We start from the raw sequence: 20,724 nt of genomic DNA, 5'->3' as shown, positions 1-20,724 counted from the left end.
CTCTCAGCCCTTGCGACAGCCCCCTCCCCTGCCTCCACCCCCCAGCCCAGCCCCAGCCAGGCACTCCCCCTCACACTCCCAGCTCCTCTGACGAGGACACACACACACACACTCAGATGTCATCCACGCACAGAGGCTGGGACCACAGGAGGCATGCAGAGGCATGCTTCTGGCCCACGGACCCACTCGACAAGCCGGATCAGGAGCGCCATTCCTGCAGAAAGTCAGAAACCAGAAATGGGAGGACCCAACTGGGTGGGCATCCCGGAGGTGGGGGGCGGATAGACTCCCGCGGACGTGGGTCCTCATAACAAAAACGACCCACCCACGTGAGCACAGAAACAGGACACCAAGGTCTGGACACTCACAGGGGTGCCCCAAGACCTGGGTTGGAAGCCTAGCTCTACCTCCAACGGTGTGATCTTTTTTTTTTTTTTTTTTTAAACGAAAGACCTTTTTTTTTTTTTTTAAGATTTTATTTATTTATTTGATAGAGAGAGATCACAGTAGACAGAGAGGCAGGCAGAGAGAGAGGGAGAGAGGGAAGCAGACTCCCCGCCGAGCAGAGAGCCCGATGCGGGACTCGATCCCAGGACCCCGAGATCATGACCTGAGCCGAAGGCAGCGGCTCAACCCACCGAGCCACCCAGGCACCCCAACGGTGTGATCTTGCAAGGGACTGGCCTCCCTGAGCCTCGGTTTGCCCATCTCTAAGATGGGAATACGAATAGAACCCATTCAGTAGGCCAGAGGGAGGATGTCTTAGCTCAGGGAACATGCAGTTCTTCGCACAGGGTAACACAGCTGACAAGGAGCCCTTGAGTTTTTGCGCCTGGTCTGTCTGTCCCTCATCTGTGTGTCTCGCACGGCTGTCTCCCTCTGGTGGGACTGTGCGGCCTGGTCCTTGCAGATAGATTTGGTGCCCTGTGTTGTCTTGTCCATTTCCCCGCCCCTCTGTGTTTTGCACATGGTGGTGGGGGGATCTCTGCAAGCCTGGGCATCTGTGCTCTGGGCCATTCTGTTTGTGTACTGGTATGCTCCTCCTTACCCCTATTGTCCAACCCCATCCTTCCCCACAAGCTACTCGCCTGGCCTCCACGCCTCCACTTGGCCACAGGGATGTTTCTGAAACTCACATCTGTCCCTCTCCTGCTTAACCATGACTCCCCATGTGCTGGGACTGAGCTCCCAGCCCCTCAGCCTGGCTCTCAGGGTCTTCCCTGAGCTGTCTCATGGCTGTCCCATTTCAGGGACAGCCTCAGCTGTCCTCAGGGTCCTCTTGGACGTCCCCCTCCCAGCAGTAAGTTACTAGGTCCCTGTGGAGGACCCAGCTTCACAGCCATCTCTCTTCCCCCTGACCTCACCCTGTCCCAGCCTGGCCTCCTCCCTGGTCTCCCAGCCACCACCACGACGCTCCCTCCCTCTAACCTGTCACCAGCAAGACAAGACCAATGTTTCTCAACCCCAGATGGGATCTTTTCCCTCCTTGGCCCCAAACCTTCCAAGATAAAAATCTCAAACGGCTTACCTCAGGTCCTCTCGCTGTCCATGTCCCCTTGTGCCTCCGTTTCCTGTCCCCAGGCTTCTCTCCCATCTCCCATCCTTCAGCAGCCTTGTGGCCGTGTGCCTTGCCAAGTGGAATCCGTGTTTGCCCACTCAGGAGCAATTAGCTGAGCACCTGCTACGTGCTTGCAATCGACTTCCAAGTGCATTTAGAACGATGAGAGGGACAGGTGGACAGAAGTGTTCCCGTGAGGGGGGCTGCGGATTCCACAGTGGGCTACGTGAGCGTCTGCCTCATGGAGCTCATATTCCAAAGGGAAGGGGGAGAGATCATCACGACCAGATAAAACATTTATCAGGGCGTAAGACGCACAGTGCAGAGAAACAAAGCAGGAGTGGGAACAGCAAGGGGGTGAGATTGCCATTATAAATGGGCGGTCAGGGAAGACCCCTCGGAGGCTGTCATTAAGATCCTGAGCAAATCAGGGCTGCCTGGGTGGCTCAGTAGTTAAGTGTCTGCGATCTGCTCAGGTCATGATCCTAGGGTCCTGGGATGGAGCCCCTGCTTCTCCCTCTCCCTCTGCCTGCCTCTCTGCCTACTTGTGCTCTCTCTCTCTGTCAAATTAAAAAAAAAAAAAAAAAAAGATCTGAAGTAAATTAGCAAGTGAATCATGGAGGAAGGAGCATTCTAGGCAGAAGGAACAGCTAGTAGGAAGGGCCGGAGGCAGGCATGTGAAGGACTTCAAGGAGATGGGTGTCTGGAATGGGTGAGGTTAGGGAGGGTGTTGGCCCAGCGAGGAAGACACAGGACATTAGTTTTGGGTGCACAGCATAGTGATACGGTATTTGTGTCTATTTCCAAATGATTACCACAATGAGCCCAGTTAAGGTCTGCCACCACACAGATACGAAAGTTTTCTTACCTCGTGGTGAGAAGTTCTTTTCTATTTTTATTTCTAATTTTTTTTATTTTTTATTTTTTTATTTGATTTTTTTTAAAAGATTTATTTATTTGACAAGTAGGTAGAGAGGCAGGAAGAGAGAGAGGAGGAAGCAGGCCCCCCGCTGAGCAGAGAGCCTGATGTGATGTGGGGCTGACCCCAGGACCCGGGGATCATGACCTGAGCTGAAGGCAGAGGCTTTAACCCACTGAGCCACCCAGGAGCCCTGAGAAGTTCTTTTAAAAAAAGACATATTTTTAAGCAATCTCTGCACCCAGCATGGGGCTCAAAATTATAACCCCAAGATCAAGAGTTGCATATTTTTCCAACTGAGCCAGCCAGGTGCCCCGTGATGAGAACTTCTAAGACCTACTCTCTTAGCAGCTTTCAAATATGCAATATGGTATTTTTTTTTTTAAAGTAAACTCTACTCCCCAACTTGGAGCTCAAACTCAGGACCCCATGATCAAGAGTCACATGCCCTACTGACTGAGCCAGCCCAGACGCCCCCACAGTAGTATTAACTTTAGGTTCTATGCTGTATATTACATCCCTATTTCCACGAGTTTGGTTTTGTTTTTTTTTTAGATTCCACACATAAGTGAGATCATACAGTATTTGTCTTGTCTGACTTTACTTAGCGTGTGTTGTCAAGGTCCATCCAAGCTGTTGCAAATGGTGGGATCTTCTTTTTCATGGCTGAATAATACTTCATCATTTACGTGTATATATCACATTCTCCTTATCCATTTGTCTGCTGATGGACACTGGGGTTGTTTCTGTTTTGGCTACTGGGAAGAATGCTGCCATGAACACGGGAGTGCAGATCTCTCTTTGATACACTGATTTTGTTTCCTTTGGATACATACCCAGAAGGAGGATTGCTGGGTCATATGGTAGTTCTATTTTTAATTTTTGAGAAACTTCCACACTGTTTTCCATTATGGCTATACCAATTTATCTTCCCACCAAAAGTGTGGGAGAGTTCCCACTGCGGGGGTGAGGGGCTTTGAGTAGGGGAGAGACCTGGTTTGATTCGGTTTCAGAGGATCCCACTAAGACCAGTAAGTGAAAGGTTGATGGGAAACTTTCCAACAGAGAGATCAGGACCTGGTCGATTTACTGCCATATGATGGCCGGGGAAGAGACCCAGCACCCCCAGTGTGGACCTCTTGCCAGTCTGAGTCCGAATCTGATCTAATTCCCACTTTATTATTTCTTTTCTAAAGATTTTATTTATGTATTTATTTATTTATCAGAGAGAGAGAAAGAGAGAGCAAAGCAGGAGGAGCTGCAGGCAGAGGGAGAAGCAGGCTTCTGGCTGAGAGAGGAGCCCCATGCGGGACTCGATCCCAGGTCCCTAGGATCATGACCTGAGCTGAAGGCAGACGCTTAAATGGCAGAGCCACCCAGGTGTCCCTAATTCCCACTTTAGGGGGTATTCCTGGAATGGAAAGTCATCTTGAATGGCACCACAGAGATGGTGTCCGCCAAAGCCAGGATGTGAAAATTTGTACAGGGCAAAGTGACCTAGTTTCTTAAGAAACAAATGGTGTACACAAGTTGAGGAATGGCTACAGATTTCAAAGACCAGAGAGGTTCACGGGAAAGCATCCTGTGGTGAATTTTGGGACCCTTGTTAGAACAAACCCACCTACCAAGTATACTTATGAGACTGTTAGGGAAACGTGAATATGGAGACCACAAGTTCGGTAATAGTGAGTGGGGTGAAACGTGTGTTCATTGGGCCATTGAAAGGGGGAGGGGCTCCTGGGTGGCTCAGTCCGTTAAACGTCCCACTTTTGATTTGGGCTCAGGTCATGGTCTCGGGATCCACGGGGGTGGGGGGCATGGCGGTGGGCCTGCCAGAGTTCTCTCCCTCTCCCCCTGCCCACCCATCCCATGCTCTTGTGCTCTCTCTCAAATAAATAAATCTTTTTAAAAAAATATTTTACTTAATGGGGCGCCTGGGTGGCTCAGTGGGTCAAGCCTCTGCCTTTGGCTCAGGTCATGATCTCAGAGTCCTGGGATCGAGTCCCGCATTGGGCTCTCTGCTTAGCAGAGAGCCTGCTTCCCCCTCTCTCTCTGCCTGTCTCTCTGCCTACTTGTGATCTGTCTCTCTGTCAAATAAATAGAATATTTTAAAAAATATTTTATTTATTTATTTGACAGAGAAAGAGAGAACGAGCAGGGGCAGCAGGCAGAGGGAGAGGGAGAAGCAGGCTCTCTGCTGAGCAAGGAGCCTGACTTGGGGCTTGATTCCAGGACACTGGGATCATAACCTAAGCCGAAGGCAGCTGTTTAACCCACTGAGCCAACCAGGAGCCCCTCAAATAAATAAACCTTTTTAAAAAAATTTGAGGGGGGCCCTGGGTGGCTCAACGGGTTAAGCCTCTGCCTTTGGCTCAGTCATGATCTCAGGGTCCTAGGATGGAACCCCACATCTGGCTCTCTGCTCGGCAGGGAGCTTACTCCCCACCCTCCCCGCCTACTTGTGATCTCTCTCTCTCTCTCTCTGTGTCAAATAAATTAATAAAATCTTTAAAAAAAAAAAATGAGGGGCTCCTGTGTGGCTCAGTCTGCTGAGAGTCTGCCTTCGGCTCAGGTAATGATCCTAGGTCCTGGGATCGAGCCCCGCACCGGGCTCCCTGCTCAGTGGGGAGTCTGCTTCTCCCTCTGCCTCTTCTTCTCTCTCTCTGATGAATAAATAAATAAATAAAATCTTTAAGAAAATAAAAATAAAAAAATTTTAAAAAATTGAGAGGGGCAATTACTGCTTAATAAGTAAAGAATCTTTTTGGGGGGATAATAACCATCTTTGAGGAGAACGGTGATGGTCACACAGATTCATGTGTTTAACGCTACTGGCTTACACACTTAGGCATGGTTCAAATGATAGTTACATGTATCTTAGTGCACACACACAGAACTGAAGACCACACTCATTCTACATTTTCTCTTTCGGGTCCCATAATTCCTATGAAGCCCTCCTGAGTTTAGGTTTTTCTTTTCCTTGCTACTGAAACGATCCTGACTCAATGCCAGCTTTCATACCAATGCAGCACATGGTCCATCCCTCCCTGAGGGAGTCTGATGGTATTTCTGGTTCCAGACTTCCCTCCGTGTCAATTTTAACGAATGAATGAATGAATGAATGAATGAACAGCAATCTCTACAGCCAGCATGGGGCTCCAACTCACAACCCCAAGATCAAGAGTCTCACCCTCCACCGACTGAGCCAGCCAGGCGCCCTGCGTGAAAAACTTTAAACAAGGGAACTTGGGCGCCTGGGTGGCTCAGTGGGTTAAGCCTCTGCTTTCAGCTCAGGTCATGGTCTCAGGGTCCTGGGATGGAGCCCCACAGTGGGCTCTCTGCTCAGCGGGGAGCCTGCTTCCCCCTCTCTCTCTGCCTGCCTCTCTGCCAACTTGTGATCTCTCTCTCTCTGTGTCAAATAAATAAATAAAATCTTAAATAAACAAGGAAACTCGCAGCTAATGACAAATGCTTTGCTGAAATACCCAAGGAAAACGAATCAACGTCTGCCGTTCACTTTGAAACACCTAGACAGTGAGTCGGATGGACAGGGAGATGGCAGCGTGCTCAGCTGGGGGGGGGGGCAGACTGCCCGTGGGAGAGCCCGGGGTCTGCACCACGCGGGTATCCCTGTGTCATTCCCTCAAGCTTGCTGCATGTTGGAAAACTGTCACAAGATGCTGGGGTCTGGGGGAAATGTCCTTCACTATTAGAAAGGCATGATTCAATGATTTTCTGGAATTTGGTGTTTTTTTAAAAAAATTATTTATTTTTAGAGAGCCCCTGAGTGGGCGGAGGAGCAGAGGGAGAGGGACAAGCAAACTCCTGGCTGACTTTGGAGTCCGATGGGGGGGTCTCTATCTCACATCCCTGAGATCATAACCTGATCCAAAACTGAGAGTTGACTCTTAACTGACTGAACCACCCAGGTGCCCCTGGGATTTGCTTTAAAATAATAACGGTGGGGGGCACCTGGGTGGCTCAGTCCTTAAGTATCTACCTTGGGCTCAGGTCATGATGCCAGGGTCCTGGGATCGAGCCCCACATCGGGCTGGCTGCTCCTCTCCCTCTCCCACTCCCCCTGTTTGTATTCCCCCTCTCACTGTCTCTCTCTCTCTCTGTCAAATAAATAAATAAAATATTTTAAATAAATAAATAAATAACATTAATAACATTAATAAATAAATAAATAACATTAATAATAAATAACATTAATGCCTGGCTGGCTCAGTCTATGGAGCCTGTGACCCTTGATCTTGGGGTTCTGAGTTTGATCCCCACGTGAGGTGGAGAGTTAACTTAAAAATAAAAGCTAAAAAAAAAATCTTAAAAAAAATAAAATAGTGGGGCACCTGGGTGGCTCAGTTGCTAAGCATCTGCCTTGGGCTCAGGTCATAATCACAGGGTTCTGGGATCAAGCCCCGCATCAGGCTCCCCGCTCAGTGGAAAGCCTGCTTCTCCCTCTCCCACTCCCCCTGCTTGTGTTCCCTCTCCTGCTGTGTCTCTCTCTCTCTCTCTGTCAGATAAATAAATAAATAAAATCTTAAAAAAAATAATAAAACAAAAACAGAACAGTTGTAAGAGAGTGTTAGAAATAAAACTAGCAGAAAGTTGATGGCTATTGAATGAAGCCAGGGGATGGCATGGGGCTTTACTCTACTATGCTCTCTACTTTTGTGCACTTGAAAACTTCCTTACTCGGTAATTAACAAATAAAAAAGTGTGTCTGCTTGCCTTGTGGAGGGAAGGCAGGAGGAAAAGAGCCTATGGAAGAGGCAGAGCTGGGTTAGGAATTGTACTCCAGCGGCTTTCAGATTGGGGGAGTTCCCAGGGCCTGGATCAGGAGCGTCACCTGCAGGCTTTCCCTAGCTGCAAACCCCCGCCCCCTCAACACACCCCAAACCCGCAGCTCTGCCGACTACCTACCAGCTGCCTTCTCCCTGCCCACACCCCCTTCTCCAGATCAGCCTCACCGGAAGTAAGGCCCAAGACAGACCCCCCCTCCCCCCACCTTCACATCTGGTACTGATGTCAACAGCCAGGGCGGGCGGGGGCCCTGTTTTTTAGCTCCCGCCCAGCCTCGAGGGAGGGGCGGACCCCCCCATCCCCACCCCTCACTCACAATGACAGACACTGTCACAGGCACACCAGGCCCTGCCATGGGCCAGACCGGGGGCCAGAAATGAACTTTTATTGCAAAATGGGGACCTTCAAGTCACAAGGACGTCAGAGCTGGCCTCTGGCCCAACACAGGGAGCTGGAATCTGGCCCCTCCTTGGCCATCTAGCCCCTTCCACCAGGTCTAACTGGGACTTGGGAACGGGAGGTGGGTCAGGGTACTGTGTGTGTTGGGGGGGGCAGGCTGGGGAGGCCTTTAACAAGGTTACATAAGCGGGAGGGGGAGGTGTTTCTCTGATTGGAGGGTCTTTTGTGTGTGTGTGTGTGTGTGCACGTGTGTCCAAGTTTACTTGGTTCCCAGGGCTATGTGCACAATTGCATGCTGGGCGTGTAGTTATATTTGGGAGGATTTGAGGATCAAGGTGCTTGGAAAGGGGTGTCTTTGAGGGCTGAAGGCCTGGAGGAGGCTGGGGCTGTGCCCTCCCCCCTTCCCGGGAATGGTGTGTCTAGTGTCATGTGTGCGCTGGCTGTGTGGTTCAGTGGTTGGGGGCATGTGGATGGCGACGGTCACATGCCTGGATCGTGGCGTGGGTGCACGAGAGAAGGCACATCGGGGCTGAAGACAGGGACGGTCTCTGTGCACGGACATGACCCAGGAAGGGGGATGTTCAGCTCTGCACCAGGCTCCCAGAATTGCCAGGAGGTGGGGTGAAGAGGGCTTGTGGGCCCTGAACACCGTGGCTGTTTCCGTGTCTTGTGAGGGGAGGGGCTGAACTCCCGTACCTGGACTGTGAATCCAGGGGGGTTGTGTTTGGACGAGAGGGTGTGTTATCTGGGGTGGTGATCATGATTCCAGACGAACTAAATCTATGTCTACAGAAAGCCTGTGTGGCAGAGTTGCCCCGTGGCCCTCGTGGCTGCGTGTTTCAGTAGCCACCTGGGCCGAGCGAGCGGAGTCCTGGGGACGTGTAGGCCAAATACCCCCGTGGCAGACTCTAGAACACCCATAGGTGTGTGTGTGTGTGTGTCTGCCTCAGGTGTAGACTTGTGGCTCTGGAGACACAACCATGTTCACGCCCACCGCCATGAGGAGGCCCCCACCTCCCACAGCCTCCTCCCTCCTTCATCTGGACCACACCGTGCGGGGAGGCTAGTGGGGCCGGACTTGCAGCTGGAAGGCTGGGGGGATGTTGAAAAGGCCGCTGACAGCTGGCTGGAGGCTCAGGGCCCCCAGCGGGCACGGGCTGTCCAGGGAGAAGGCCTGCAGGAGGGTGGTGAAGAGGAGGAAGAGCTCCGCCCTCGCCAGGCCCTCCCCGAGGCAGACGCGCTTACCTGGAGGGAACGGGGAGATGGGACTGGGTCAGCCCTCCTCACACCCAGGCGTGGGGAACCAGCAGGGGAGCAGGGGCCAGCCCCCACACGTACCTAAGGAGAAGGGCAAGAATGCCTCCTGCTTCTGGAACCGTCCATCCGCATCCAGGAATCGGTCTGGGTTGAATTCCTCTGGCTGTTCAAAGACCTCAGGATCACGCAGGACGGAGCCGAGGAGGGGGAAGACCTCAGTGCCCTGCAGGGAAGCAATCATCAAATTACAAATAACCTTCCCCACCCGGCTTTGAGGATTCTCTAGTGCCCAAAGCACAAGGGCAGAATATTTCAAGGGCTTATTACCAGCCAGGGACATTCTTAAGCATCTCATGTATACTCTCTCTCTTACGAGACAGCTACGCGCACCTTGTGCTCTCTCTCACACGCACACTCAAACGTACCCTCAAACTCACTAAATCTTTTTAACAAGTCTACAAAGTAATTTCTAACGTGATTTCCATTTGAAAGGCGGGAACACTGAGGTCCCCCGAACTTACGCAACTTGCCCAGCATAGCATCTGGACATGGGAGGGCTAGTTCTTTTTACACTGTGTTTTTAAATTGTGTTGTGATTCATCTGTGGTTGTCCTAAGCCGCCTGGCCTGGGTCCAGCTGTTTCCCACTGGGCTCTTCCAGAGGTAAAGCCAAGGGCGGGTAGGTGACGGCTGTCCCTGAAGGCTCCCCAGCGCAGGTCCCCGAGTGACTAGGATCCCAGGGCTGTGCAGCGGAGGAGATGTGAAGGAGAGGGACCTCATTTGCCAGGGACTATGGCTAGAGGGGCTGAGCCGGGGAGGGGAGGGGGGCTCCAGGAGAAGACAGGGTCGTGCTACTACGGCTGTTAAAACAAGGGCAGACAGCTATGGCTAGAGCAGACGCCCTGGGTATAAATTCTGCCTCTATCACTGTAGGCTGGGTGACCCTGGCAAGTCTTCTCAGCCTTCAAGGCGTTTCCTCATCTGTAAAATGGGCATGATAATGGTGTAGGGTTGCTCCAAAGATTCGACAAGGTACTAAGTCCATGAAGCATTTAGAATAATCCCTGGCGGAGAGCAAATGCTCAGTCATTGATGGCTGGGGTTCCGTAATCATGATCAAGAGTGGCCATAGTCACTGGGTTAGCCATGGCTGCTGCTGCCAGGAACCAGGCACCTGGGGGAACCCCCAGCTCCTGGCACCAAGAGCGGAGCTGGTGTTTTGCAAGCATTATCCTGCAGGTTCCTTGAGATCCCAAGTTAATACTATTACTGTTCCTGATTTAGAAGAGGGGTAGAGGCAGATTCATGGGCTGAAGTGATTTGCTCCAGGTCCCAGTGAGAAAACACCAGGACCGGATCATAACTGCTACGCGAAGCTCGAGGAGGGAGCAGAAAGGCTCCTGGGGTTTCCAGGTGGACATCGCCCCCTGGTGGTGGTGGTGATGAGTTGCTCTCTAACGGATGGCAGAAGCTGCGCCGGGAGAAGGAGGGCGGGGAGGCGAGAGGGAATGAAGGGGAGAGACTCATTTCATTGTGAGACTCCTTCCGCCCTCAGTTCTCAAATTGCTTCCCCGTCTGTCACCTGTCACCCCTGGCATGTGACTGTCCCAGCCACCTTGGAAGGAGGTAGAAGTAGGCTATCCGCTGGACAGATGGGGAAACTGAGGCCCAGAGACAGTCAAAGGTGGGAGAGAGGCACACAGAAAGACAGAGGGACAGAGTTGCAGAGAAGAGGAACATGGTCACTGAGGAGAGATAGAGACCAATAATCAGAATAAGCCAGACACACAGCCACAGAGAGGCGGCAGCGGAGAGACGGACGCGGGGCGTGGCCGAGGGGCAGGCCCACCTGGGGCAGGGTGTACCCTCGGAAGCAGGTGGTCCTTGTGAGGGTGCGGGGCACTCCCATGGGCACCAGAGCCAGCAGCCGCTGCGCCTCGTGCAAAACGGCATCGGTATAGGGGAGGCGGGCTCGGTCCCGGAGGCCTGGTGCTCGGTCGGCCCCCAGCTCCCGGATCAGCTCCTCCCGCACACGCTCTGCACTCAGGAAGAGGGGGACAGGAGGTCAGAGGTGGGGTTGGGCCCTGTGACTCTACCCTGGGAATCCCCATCTTGTGGCAGCAGCCGGTCGGGGGAGCCTGGCGGGTAGGGAGGAGGAGTCCCCCAGGCTTCGCTGAGACTAGGTCCCTAACATCCTGTGTGTGCTGGGCGCAGGGTCTCTCCTTTCTTAACTCCCACAGCAATCCTGTGAGGTGGGTACCATTATCCATCCCCACCTCCCAGATGAGGAAACTGAGGCCCAGAGAGCTGAAGTCAGAGCGGACTCCATTCCCCCGAGGCCACCAGATCTGAAGCCCCATCTTCCAGGTCAGCCCACCCCACTGGCTTGACAGCCTTTACTGCAGCTGCCTGACCCCCAAATCCTGGGCTTCCCTGGAGCTCACGTCTGGGCCAGGTACCCTCCCATACTACCCCAGCTTCACATCCTGCCTGGGCCCTGATGACCCCAGCTTTTTTTTTTTTTTTTTTTTAAGTAATCTCTACGCCCAATGTGGGGCTCAAAGTCACAACCCCGAGATCAGGAGTCACCTGCTCTACCCACGGAGCCAGCCAGGTGCCCCCCACCTTTAAGAAAACTCTTTACGCCCAACGTGCTGCTTGAATCAGGACCCTGAGAACAAGGACCCCAGTTTGCTTTTTATCTCCAGTCCTAAACTAGGTGTCTTGTGGCCTCCTGGATATCTCCCAGCAGGTGGCCCCAGGCTCCTCACACTTGTCCCATATTGGCCTCAGTGTCTCCCCTGAAACAGTTCCTCATTCCTTCTGTCCTCATCTCAGGGTAGTCCCATGGTCCCCCCCATCCCCCAGCCCCCTGGGCCTCCCAGGTCGTGTTCTACTTGCCCACCTGGCCCCTCTTCCCTCCCCACAGCTTGGCCTAGGACTGTCCTCTCCTGCCCAGGTCCCTGTCCCGTCCTCCTGGCATCCTCTTGCACACCTTACCTCTTTCAGTCCCAAGGATTTTTCTAAAATGCTAACTTGACCCTGCCCTCCCCTGCTCAGCATCCTTCCATGGCTCCCTATTGCTCAGGATTAGGCACACAAGGTACCACCAAGGCGACAAGGCCCTGAGAGGTCTCCTGCCCCATTTCTCACTTCACTGCGCCTCTCACTGCCTCTGGCAGCCTCCCCAGCTTCTCGCCCTTCAGGCACCCCCGATGCCGGGCTCATTCTCACTTCTAGGCCCAGCTCAGGCTGTCCGTTCTCCTGAATGTTCTTCCTCTGGAGCCCTCACTTCCAGCCCCAGGGCCGGCTGGCACAGAAGCCTCCTACCTTGGACCCGAGGGTACTTCAGCAGAAGCAAGAGGGTATAGCGGACCGTGGTGCTGACCGTGACCGTCCCGGCGAACAGCAGATAAATGACTGTCATCAGCAAGTTCTTGTCAGTCAGTTCTGTGCTTGGGTCATGCTCCTCCTGGGAGAGACCAGGCAGAAGGGCTCAGAGAACTCAGGCTGCGGGCAATAAGAGAGGCCCAGCACAGCCAGGCCAGCAAGTTCAAGCTTTGTCAGGGGGGTTTGTATAAATGTTTAGGCGAGTGGGGAAGTGGACTCTTGTTATTAGTTTTTTTGGGTTGTGCTGTGTTTGAAAATGAAAGAGTGTGGCCACTCTGAAAAAACAAACAGAATGATATGTGGTTAGGATGTGGAGAAACGGGGACCCTGTCACCATCAGTGGGGCGGTCATAGGGCGCAGCTGCTATGGGGAATGGTATCAGGTCCCTTAAAAAATTAAAATAGAATTACCGTATGATCCAGCAACTCCCTTTCTGGGCACGTACCCCAACAAGCGAGAAGCAAGGTCTCGAAGGGATATCGTGCACCCACGTTCTCAGCAACGCTATTCGCAATGGCCAAATGGGGGAGGTACCCCAAGGGTCCACTGATGGATGAACAGATAAGCCAAATGTGGTCTATCCATGTAGGGGAATAAGGATTCAGCCTTAAAAAGGGAGATGCCGTCACCGGCTATGACACGGATGGCCCTCCAGGATATCACGCTAAGTGAAATAAGCCAGTTGCAAAAGGGGTAAATACTGTGGGATTCCATTTCTGTGGGGTCCCGAGCATGGGAAGGGAAAACTCAGAGACGGAAAGGTGGTTGCCAGGGGCTGGGGAGCGGGACCAGGGAGCTGTTGTTTAACAAGTCAAGAGTTTCAGTTTGAGAAGATGAGAAAAGTTTTGGAGACCATCTACACAGCAGATAGATTTCCAATTATACCTGAGTAGGGGCTGGCCAGGCCACCAGCCCCATTCAGGAGGGCGCCCCTGACCCTGACCTTCCCCTACCTTTGCCATCTTCAGCAGGAATGCATCCACCACATCGCACGGTGGGGCTGAGCTGTCCAGGCTCTCCTTGTGTCGCTGCACCTGCTGGATGGCGAAGGTGGCCAGGGCACTCAGGTGGCCCAGGAGCTGTGTGTGGGGGCCTGGCAGGTGCTTCAGGAGCCGGGAGAACATCTCATAGGTCTGCGGGGGGAAGGGCAGCTGTTCCCACGGGGCCTGGCCCTGCACCAGCGTGGAGGGGTGCTCTGGGGGTTCCCTGGAAAAGGTGGCTGGAGAGGGGTCCCACCCACTTACCTGGCCCCACCGGGAGCTGACCCCCAGCACGGTGCCACCAGCTGCCCGGACCAGGGCCTGGAAGTCCTCGTCCTCGTAGGGGAAGCGGAGGCCGAAGGTGAGGGAGCAGATGATGTTGGAAGTGGCCTGAGCCAGCAGTAGGGAGGGGTCAAATGGCCGTCCTGCAGGGAGAGGGCAGGGGGGGAGGGCCGTGCTGGAGAGAGGGCCAGCCTCGACCAGAATAAGACAGGCATCGAGAGAGACAGATGGGGAAAGAAAGATGGAGAAACAGACAGGAAAGAGACAGACGGATAGAGAGAAGGGAGAGACAGAGAAACAGACATGGAAAGAGAGACAGACTGGGAAAGACTTGGCAAAAGATAGATGGGGAGAGAAGAGGACAGAGACAGAAGGTGGAGGAGGAGTCAGAGGTGGCAGTGAACAGAGCCCTCAGCCCAGCCCTGGACCCCCCCCACCCCACCACCACTCAGGCACGCTGCAGGGGCCCCCAGGCTCACCCCACCCTGCTGACCTTCCATCCCCTGGAATGCCTCCACCAGACACCGGGCCTCCGCCTGGATCAGCTCCTCGCCTTCTCGCTTCCCCATGCCCAGGTCCCGCAGGGCCAGCATGGTACATCTCCGCAGCTGCCGCCACCGCTCCCCATTGGAAAAGAAAACCCCTATGCAGAAGGCTAGACTCAAGGAGGGACCGGCCCCTCTTCCCATTCCCCAGGACTGCTCCCTCCCTCCCAGTGAGGTGTCTGGAGGCGGATGCTGCAGGCCCTGTCCTGAGTCCATTCCAGCCTAGCCCAGGGTTAAGGACTCAGTAGGTGCTCCATAAATGTCTAACCTTGGGGCAGAGGGTGACATTCTCCCGAGAAGCTGGTCACTGGGATTATCCAGGCTCCCTGGGTTCCGTGATGAACCCGGATAAGTGAAGACTTCTTCCTCCCTCCCTCCCTCGCTCCCTCTCTCCCTTCTTTCCTTCCTTCCTTCCTCTCCTCCTTCCCGCCCTCCTCTCCCCCTCCCTCTCTCCTTCCCAACATTTACCAGTACTATTGTGTTCCCTGCCTCATGTCATTTGGAAGCTGAACCAGGAGAGAGGGGAATGGAACTGACATTTTCCTCCTTTAGCTAAGGGTCTGCTCTGGACAAAACCTTGCTTCTCTGAGCTCAGGGTCTCATAGGTACAATGCCAGCCCCTAGGGGCCTCCTGGAAGTCTCCTCCAGGGTGTCCCCAGCCCATCCTCTCACTGTGTCCCAAACTGGCCTCAGCACCTCTCCTGTTCCTGTCTCAGTCCAGTGTTCTGTGCACCCCCCAACCCCGCCCTGCTCCTGGCCAGAGCCCTGGCTGCCTCTTCCAACCACACCCTCCCTTCCCCACTCCCCCAGCCCCAGAACAGCACAGTCCCCAGCCTGGGCTCCTGCACAGTGACCCAAGGATCCTTCTAGCTCTGACTTGTATCTTCCCTGCTTCCATCTATAGCCTCCAGAAAATCCCAAAGCTGAGCATTCTGGTGTGACTCAGGCCCTGTGTGACCCACTTCTCCAGCTTTGTTACTCATCCTGCTACAATTGCATTGGTCTTCTCTCACTTCCTCAGTGGCGTCAGGATCCCCCCTCAAGGGCCTCTGCACCCTCTGTTCTATCTGCCTGGATCACTCACCTCTCCATCCTCACTGAACTAACTGCATTCATCCTCATATCTCACTGTAATTGTCATCTCCTCCAAGAAGCCTTCCTTGATTTCTCCCAGTCTCTCTCTCCTCCCCCGACCTGGGCCAGTACAGTTCTCCTGTGTCCTGATCTTAGAGTTATACCTCTTATTTTAGAATTCTATTCCCTCCCTCCAGTCCCATGACATGCCCACCTCTCCTACATGTAGGATGACAGGACACCACATCTGTCTTGGTCACCTCTGTCCCCAGTAATAACTACGGGCCAGGCATGATAAAAATTTGTCAACTGAATGAATGAATGCTTCTTCTCTCCCCTCCATGCTTTTTTTTTTACTTTTCTGCCTGGAACACCCTCCCTGCTCATCCTAGGAGTTGGCACTCAGGCAACCGGTCTTTCAAGACTTCCCCGACATCTCCCACCAAACAGGCTGGGTCAGACAACTCCTCTGGTCCCCGCAGTTCAGGGCTTCCCCTAGCCTGGCCCTGACCCCTCTGCCTTCCCCATCCAAGCCTGGCGACAGGTCCTTCTCGGCAGTCGCCAACAAGCTCAGGGTCACAGCAGTGTCCCAACAGCGCCCCCAACACCAGCCTTCTACTTTCAGGCTTAGCAGAGACTAGTTTCTACACATTAAGTGGTCCCAGTGCCTAGAACACTCTCCTGGTCCCTCCCAGTCCTGGGGGCTTCACCTGGAGCAGTGAGAACCCCGCAACATCTCACCCAGGCCACATTCAATCCTCAGAATGACCTAGGTAATAAGCACTATTAGCACCCCATTTGATGGGTGATGGATGAGGAAAATGGGCTCAGAGACACCAAGCTATGCGCAAAAGTCACACGGTAAATGGTTGCAGGCTCTGAGCCTCTGATCGAGGGAGCCTGCAGTCCCCAGCTCTGCTCATGACTCACCGTGGCCGTCAAAGGTCCCGTCCAGTGTCGCCAACATGCCCCGCCCACTGAACTCCTCAGCCTGACCTTCCAGGGCCTCCTGCACAGCCTTGTGCCCCACCAGGACCACCACACGCCGCCAGGGTCCCAGGTACACGGTGAACACGGGTCCATACTTCTTACTCAGCTGGGGGCAGGGAGGGAGAAGGGGCGGGCGCCGTGGGGCAAGCTGTGGCCTCTTTCGATGGAGGTGTCCCCATCATGGCCCTGTCACTGGATGAGACTCCTAAGAGGAACCTCTTCCCCCGCCCCCAGACAGAAATAGCCCCCTTGGGAGGTTCAGTTCTCTTTTTGTACCAGGCTCCCAGTTCCCTTCCCTATAGAGTTCCCAACCCCTTACCTCCTACAGAGCCCCAAGTGCAGACCCTGGGACAACCCAGAACCACCCCTCTCCCCCGACTCAGAAACAATGCAGCAAAAATGGGCAGCTGAGACTCTGGCCTCTCCCCATTCCTCAGCTCCTGCCCCACCCCCAAACTAGCCACCCTTTTCTATCATTTTGCTAAACCCTCAAGTTCTGGCAGAGGGTGGATACTGGCGGGCACGTGCCCCATCTTCCCCCAAGACCCCCGTCCCCCTCCTGGTGTCCTGAAGTCCCCCAGACTCCTTTTGACAGAGAACCTCTGGCCTCTTCCTCCTTCTCGCCCCCAAAGGTTAGAACGGCCTCAGCCTTCCTTCCTGTCCTCCTTCCCTGCCGCCACGGGGACTTCACCTGCCTCCTAGCTCAGCGCCACACAACCGGGATTCTCAGCAGACACAGATCTGGAACCCTCCAGCCAAGCCTCCCCCTCCTGCCAGCGACCCCTCCCCCTTTTCTTCTCTGCCCCTCCCCGGCTGCCTCTCCCCCAGGGATAAACCCGCCAGCATCCCAGTAGCAAAAGGGCTCCTGCCTCTGGCTTGAATCCCCTGCTTCTATCACCTTTCCAGGATTCTGTGGGCCCCTCCGCCGGGACCCCTGCCACTGGATCCTGCCTCCTTCCCTGCTCTCATCCTCTCCAGGATTCCGCGGGCAGACGTCTCTGCCCCTCCTAGCCGGGGTCCAGCACACCAGGGTCCTCTCTCCCCAGCACCGCTCCCCCCCCCCCAACTGGACCTTCTCAGCTCTGGAGCCCTGCTCCTGCCCCGCCCCCGAACCCCCCAGCCCCTCTGCCCTTGCGCCCTTGGCCTGCCTCCTCTAGGATACCCCGGGCCTCTCTGCCCTTGGTGCTCCGCTGTCTCTCCTTGCGCACGCCCCTCTCCTGGCCCTGGCTCCCCTGCCCCAGCCGGGGCGTCCCCGCGGACGCTCACCCGCAAGAGCCCCGGGTACAGCGCCCCGGGCCGGAGCTGCAGGAGGTTCCCCAGCAGCGGCAGCGGCGTGGGCCCGGGGGGCAGGTGGCCTCGGGTTCGGGGCAGCGCCAGCGTCAGCAGCACGAGCAGCAGCAGCACCAGCAGCAGCGCCCAGGTGCCGGGCGTCTCCATCGCGGCAGGTCGGCTCCTTCGGCCGGTTCCCAGACGCTCCACGCGGCGGGGCCGGTCGGGGGCGGGAGCCGGGCGGCTCCTTCCGGACGAAATCTGGCGGAGGGGGGCGGGGCACTGAACCTCGCCTGCTACCGACAGGCGGGATTCTCTTCCCCGCCGCCGGATTTCTTTCTTCCAGACCACCGCGGCCGCCGGCTATGGGGACCGGCTCCTGCGAGGCTGTCTACCGGGTCACCCAGGTTCGGGGGGGGGGGGGCGGAGACAGCGCCCGGGGCCCCAGGTAGGGCGTGGGCACACTGGAGGAAACTGGAAGCCGGAGACTTTGCCTCCAGGAGGCCACACCCCGTGCCTGGAGCGGTGACCCCACGCCGCCCTCCCCAGCTCCCACCTCCCTGCTCCGGGTTGTCCGGGTGTGAGTTCGCGTGTGCATGTGCGCGTCTTGGAGCCAGTTTCCTCCAGCATCCTTCGTCTTCACCATGAGGTTAAATCTGAAGTTCAGGAAGATAAATCGGTTGGCTCCAGGCCACGCAGCTAACAAGCGGCAGAGCTGGGATTTGAACTCAGGCCATGGGAAATGATTAATTGAATCATTCCCTCACTTGGCAGTTTCCTATAGTGGTTGGGAACATGATGTCCGAAGCCAGACTGCTTGAGTTCACGGCCTAGCTCCTGGGTGCCCGTTAACTCTTGTAAAAAGGGGATAGTTTTCAGGATTAATGGGTTTATGGGCAAACAACTTCAAACGGGGCCAGGTGCACAGATAGCGATGTTATGTTAGCTAATATTAGCTATATGTTAGCTAATATTCTCTCAACTAATTGTTATTGAGGTCCGACTATAAACAAGACTGTCTAGACCTGGAGACACATGTCTGAGTAAGAAAGAAGGGGCCCACAGGGCGCCTGGGTGGCTCAGTGGGTTAAAGCCTCTGCCTTCGGCTCAGGTCATAATCCCAGGGTCCTGGGATGGTGCTCGGCGGGGAGCCTGCTTCCTCCTCTGTCTCTGCCTGCCTCTCTGCCTACTTGTGATCTCTGTCTGTCAAATAAATAAATTAAAAAAAAAAAACTTAAAAAAAAAAAAAAAGAAAGAAGGGGCCCTGCCTTCTCAGAGCTCATATTGACATGCAAATGAAGTCATAAATTAAGATAATTTCAAGTTGTTGAAAGGTTTGCCGGGGCAATGACTCCTTGAGGAAGACAGTTACAATGTCAGGTCCATGCTGTTCCGTTCAAAGCTGTAACCCCAGTGTCTAGAGCAGTGCCTGGCACACAGTAGGTGCGCGATAAGTATTTGATGCATCAGAAGATTGAACAGAGGAGATGAAGTCAGCGGGGAGGTATGCAGTGACCTGGAAATCAATCAGCATCTATTTCTCCTGCAAATAGAAGCAGGTGCGGGAGTTTTCAGCAGAATAGTTACTCAGTTTCCTTTGTACTTTCCTTAAACATTTTATCATGAAAACTTTCAAACATACAGTAGACACCTGTATTTTCACCACCCCCCCCAGATGCCACCAATACTATGTTACTATCCTTGCTATGTTGCTTACCTTTCATCTCGCCACATCCGTCCATCCATCTTATTATTATTATTATTATTATTTTGGATGCATCTTAAACAGTTGCAGACACCAGGACATTTCACTTCTAAACACAACAACATCCATCATTTGCTGGAGTCCGGTATTTACTAACAGGGCATTTCCCCCACCCCAGTGTAAATTTACACACGGTGAAATGCACACATCTTGGGCACATTTAAAATGCAGGGGCGCCTGGGTGGCTCAGTCGTTAAGCATCTGCCTTCAGCTCAGGTCATGATCCCAGGGTCCTGCTTCTCCCTCTCTCACTCCCCCTGCTTGTGTTCCCTTTCTCCCTGTGTCTCTCCCTGTCCAATAAATAAATAAAATCTTAAAAAAAAAAAAGATGCATTTCAACAACTGCCTACCATCTTTCCAGAAACTGTCCCATGCCCCTTCTCACTCAAACCTCCCCTCCTTGTCTCCAGCACTGATCACTGCCTGCCCCCTCCCAGATTAGTTTTCTCTTTGCACTTACTATTTTTTCAAGATTTTTATTTATTTGTCAGACAGAGAGAGAAAGCAAGCAAGAGTGAGAGTGCACGAGCCGGAGCGGGGGGGCAGCAGGCAGAGGGGGAAGCAGGCTCCCCACTAAGTAAGGAGCCTGATGCAGGACTGGATCCCAGGACTCTGGGATCATGAACTGAGCCGAAGTTCCGACTGAGCCACCCAGGCATCCCTTCTCTTTGCATTTAAAGACATCTTTTTTTCTACCCTCTGGTGAATGAATTGTGAGTGACTGGAGAGCAAGTGAACTGGGGAGCAAATGATGAAGAAAAAGCCAAGAACCCAGGGTAAGCAAGGTCCAGGTTAGTGATGCCCATGGCTGGGAGCTGGGTGGGTGGCAGTGGGGAAAAAGAAAGAAATGGATAAAATTTGGGATGTCTACGGAGATAGTGCCTGCAGGATTTGCTACAAATTGGGTGTGACAGCAAAGGAAGGAATCAAGGTCAACATCAAATCCGAACAGTTCTGGTGTCAGGTAAGGAGAGATTTTCGGCTACAAGACTATTACAGGAGAGAGGAGACTGTTGTGTAAGACAGGAAACAAGACCAGAATCTGATAACCCAGAAGGATGTTTTTTAGTGAAACAATTTTTTTTTTTTTTAACCCCCTACTCCTAGATTTGTTGCCCTGGACAAGAAGAAAGATGGTGATGCCTTTTCCAGAGGCCAGAAAGGTGATCAGGGAACCTGTGGGAACCAGAGGTGGGAAGCTGATGGAACAGGTTTTGTGGGAGGTCAGGGAATCAGGAATTCTCACTTGGTTTCATTAAGTTCATTAAGTTTGTTGGCTGTCCCAGGACTAAAGCCCCATTGGTTGGTTGGTTGGGACCGGATGATGGTTTTCTGGGACCGGGAGGTCGGTCCCAAAACCAACCTTCATCTGGTTGGTTTTGGGACTTCCCGGAACTCTCCAGAACAAGGCAAAGGAGGAACTAAGAACTGGCACCTACTTTGTGGCAAAAAAATGAAGACCTGCCTCCCCACCTCCTCTTCCTGGGTTT

The 20,724-nt window shown here is 53.8% G+C and overlaps 1 protein-coding gene across 1 annotated transcript; it reads right to left on the bottom strand.

Annotated features, from left to right (window-relative positions):
- Window positions 1-8,745: 8,745 nt before the first annotated feature.
- CYP2S1 (cytochrome P450 family 2 subfamily S member 1) lies at window positions 8,746-17,637 on the bottom strand (the record flags this gene model as incomplete). The annotated part of the gene is made up of 9 exons (XM_080828386.1): window positions 8,746-8,927; window positions 9,021-9,162; window positions 10,788-10,975; window positions 12,269-12,410; window positions 13,283-13,462; window positions 13,574-13,734; window positions 14,085-14,246; window positions 16,141-16,306; window positions 17,467-17,637. 9 exons carry the CDS (start codon window positions 17,635-17,637, stop codon window positions 8,746-8,748), a joined length of 1,494 nt encoding a protein of 497 aa, XP_080684512.1.
- Window positions 17,638-20,724: the final 3,087 nt, after the last annotated feature.

This window comes from Martes martes (genome assembly GCF_963455335.1).
Source record: "Martes martes genome assembly, chromosome: 17".
Taxonomy (NCBI): domain Eukaryota; kingdom Metazoa; phylum Chordata; class Mammalia; order Carnivora; family Mustelidae; genus Martes; species Martes martes.
The sequence above is the reverse complement of the archived record's forward strand: the minus strand, read 5'-3'. Positions and strand labels throughout refer to the sequence as shown.